The sequence below is a fragment of the Gymnoscopelus braueri genome (assembly GCF_963280865.1).
Source record: "Gymnoscopelus braueri genome assembly, chromosome: 19".
Classification (NCBI taxonomy): domain Eukaryota; kingdom Metazoa; phylum Chordata; class Actinopteri; order Myctophiformes; family Myctophidae; genus Gymnoscopelus; species Gymnoscopelus braueri.
In genome coordinates, this window is record NC_137621.1 from 22,776,393 (window position 1) to 22,779,286 (window position 2,894).

General features: G+C 46.5%; 1 protein-coding gene across 1 annotated transcript; it reads right to left on the reverse strand.

Moving 5' to 3' along the window:
* Positions 1–351: 351 nt before the first annotated feature.
* On the reverse strand, positions 352–1,518 carry htr1b (5-hydroxytryptamine (serotonin) receptor 1B; the record flags this gene model as incomplete). The annotated part of the gene is made up of 1 exon (XM_080414224.1): positions 352–1,518. The coding sequence occupies one exon, from the start codon at positions 1,516–1,518 to the stop codon at positions 352–354; it is 1,167 nt and encodes a 388-aa protein (XP_080270350.1).
* Positions 1,519–2,894: the final 1,376 nt, after the last annotated feature.

Here is a 2,894-nt window from a genome sequence, read left to right on the forward strand (position 1 = left end):
ATGACTAACATCAGAGTCATAAATATATATAGATGAATGTTGCTGCATGATGTTGCCTGCATGCTGCAGACACTCAGCCGGCTACAACGTCATGTCAACATGCTCTCAAAACAGGAATATACAGGACACAATTTTCTCCCCGTCTAACTCTCAAAGAGCAAGTTTCCACTCGAGGAGGATGTATCCTCATAGCGCATAAGTAAACTTTTCGGCATCGTGCGTTATGACACCATACGCACAACAGTTTAGACGTGTTTGTGTTGTGGCTCCCAGACCAACACAGATTGAGATTCTATTCTCCATACATAGCTCGTGTTGTCCATTCAGTTTTAATGCACAATCAGTGGTTTCTCAAGATCTGCAACACCTGAAGCGCACAAGTTTATGGAAAGCTTTCTTGAAATCGTCATTGGACATGGTATATATAATCGGATTGATCAGAGAGTTCAAATACCCCAGCCAGGTGAAAAAGTCAAACAACTCCGGGTAGAAACACGCGTCACACGTGGCCACCACCAAGGTGTAGATGAAAAACGGCAACCAGCAGATGATGTACGCGCCCAAAATGATCCCCAGCGTTTTCGTGGCTTTCCTCTCCCTGATGGCTGCCGAAATCCGCTTTTTCTCCAAGAGCGCGTCCGACACCGTTACTTTCACTTGGTGTTCACCGGCCAGCGATCCGCCGTCGCTGGACGGAGTGTCTTGTCTGACACACGGCGAGGAGGAGGATGTCGTGGAAGAGGCCACCGAGCCTCCGGGGGAGTTGGTGACCAATAAGTGCGCCGAAGTGAGCCTTTTACCCACCTTCTTGGGCGACTGTTTTAAGATCCTTTTACGCGCCTCCACGTATATCCTCCCGTACAGGGCGATGAGAAGGAAGGTGGGCACGTAGAACGCCCCGAAGGTCGAATAGATGGTGTAGAAGATGTGATCCGTGTTGACGTTGCAGCTCGTCACCTCGTCCGCCTTCACCTGCCTCCAGAGGAGCGGGGGCAGAGAGATGGAGACGGCGATGACCCAGGCCGTGGCGACCATCCCCGCCGCGCGCCCCGGCGTCCGCCTCTTGGAGTACTCCACCGCGTCGGTGATCGCCCAGTATCTGTCCAGGGCGATCACGCACAGGTGGAGGATGGACGCGGTGCAGCACGTTATGTCCGACGAGAGCCATATGTCGCAGACGACCTGCCCCAGGGTCCACGTGTGAATCACGGTGTACAGCACGCACACTGGCATCACCAGAATGGACACCAGGAGGTCGGTGACGGCGAGGGAGGCTATGAGAAAGTTCGCCGGAGTTTGCAGTTTCTTCGACTGAGAAATGACCGCGACGACGAACGCGTTGGACAAAGTGGTGGCGAGCGTGATGATGGAGAGGACCGCCGCCAGAGTGATTTGATAGGCGAGAGACTCGGCGCTTTCGTCCGTCTTCGACGGATCTGTGATGAAAGAGTCGTTGGTGGAGTTCCCCGTTTGTCCGACGGACGCGGGAGTTGTTTCGACCTGACTTGGTCGCTCCATCTTTAGGCGCTATGGTGCATTTTTCATTTCACGCGTTTAACTTGTTATGCCTTTTTTTTCTGAGGAGTGCAATGGTTTATCTCCATTGAAAACATTCCGTCTGGTCAGAAAATCACTTTGGGAACGAAAAAAAGTAGTCGTTTCTTCATTTTCTTTCTTGGCATTAGTTTTTCAATTAGTGAAAGTTAATGAAATAAATCAGAGCACGAAGCAAATATCCGTTTTTCTCAGAGGTGGCAGATCCGTTTCGTTAATCCCTCCACAAATAACACTTTTAAAAGTTGTACATAACGAATAAGATAGCCCACGTTTGTATTGATGAGCATCAGATACCCCATCACTTGGCAAGCTTATCCGAGATATCTTGTGACATTTAATCCGTTTTGAGTGCAAGTTATCTGGACCTGACTCTATTCAGGCCCTCTGTAGTTGAATGGTGAGATAAACTCAGTCTTGGTTTTATATATAGCGAGCAGATTCTCGCCCTGACATCAAGCAAGTAGCATTGATCACATTGAGTTTTTACTGGAGAGTATGAGAGCTGCTGGGTCATAGTGCCCAATGTTCCCTACCTGTCACACTATCAACTGCGAGGGGACTGATCTGAAGCGTCAATGATAACACATTTAAAAAAAACAGCACTAATGAGCTCTAAGATATTTAATAACAAATGTAATGTATCTTTTATAGGCTACTCCATGGATTTTAGACAGGGATTATATATGTGACAATTGAATTGAATTTAAATAATAATAATAATAAACTATATAGAAAATGTGGTCTTCAACTGGTTTTGCATTTGTTTTCTCTATTTGCCATGAATTTATTAATGTGACTATATCAGACTTTCACAGTGTTCAAATATTTGTTGGTCATTGTCAGAGAATAATAAGCTGTGCAATGTGTGCATTGTGTAGGTCATGGGATCCTCCTGAACCAACAGCTGAGAAGCACAATTCGATGGTTGTCTATCATTGTTACAAACAAATGTATTTGTCTGCTTCCTTAGAAACTATTTTTTATTAGCTTTCAAAACCCAAAGGGAATTCTTTACTGGGCTGACAAGTTGTCAATTTATCGATTCTGCCAACGGATTGTGAGCTAGGGTGATCATACAGTGGGGTGATCATAACTAGACATTTCAGCACCACGGACAGTGAGTGTAAATTATTTCAGTACCACGGACAGCGACTACAGAAGATTTCAGAACCATGGACAGCAGCTGCAGAAGATTTCAGCACTATGGACAGCGAGAGCAGCTAGGTGAAGGGGTGGTGGAGGAGCAGTACTGGTTTTCAAATGAAGGACCTCCAAATTAATTTGGCCGTGGAACACCATCTGAAAATATGTTGGGTTAGGGACCCCCATGCACGATT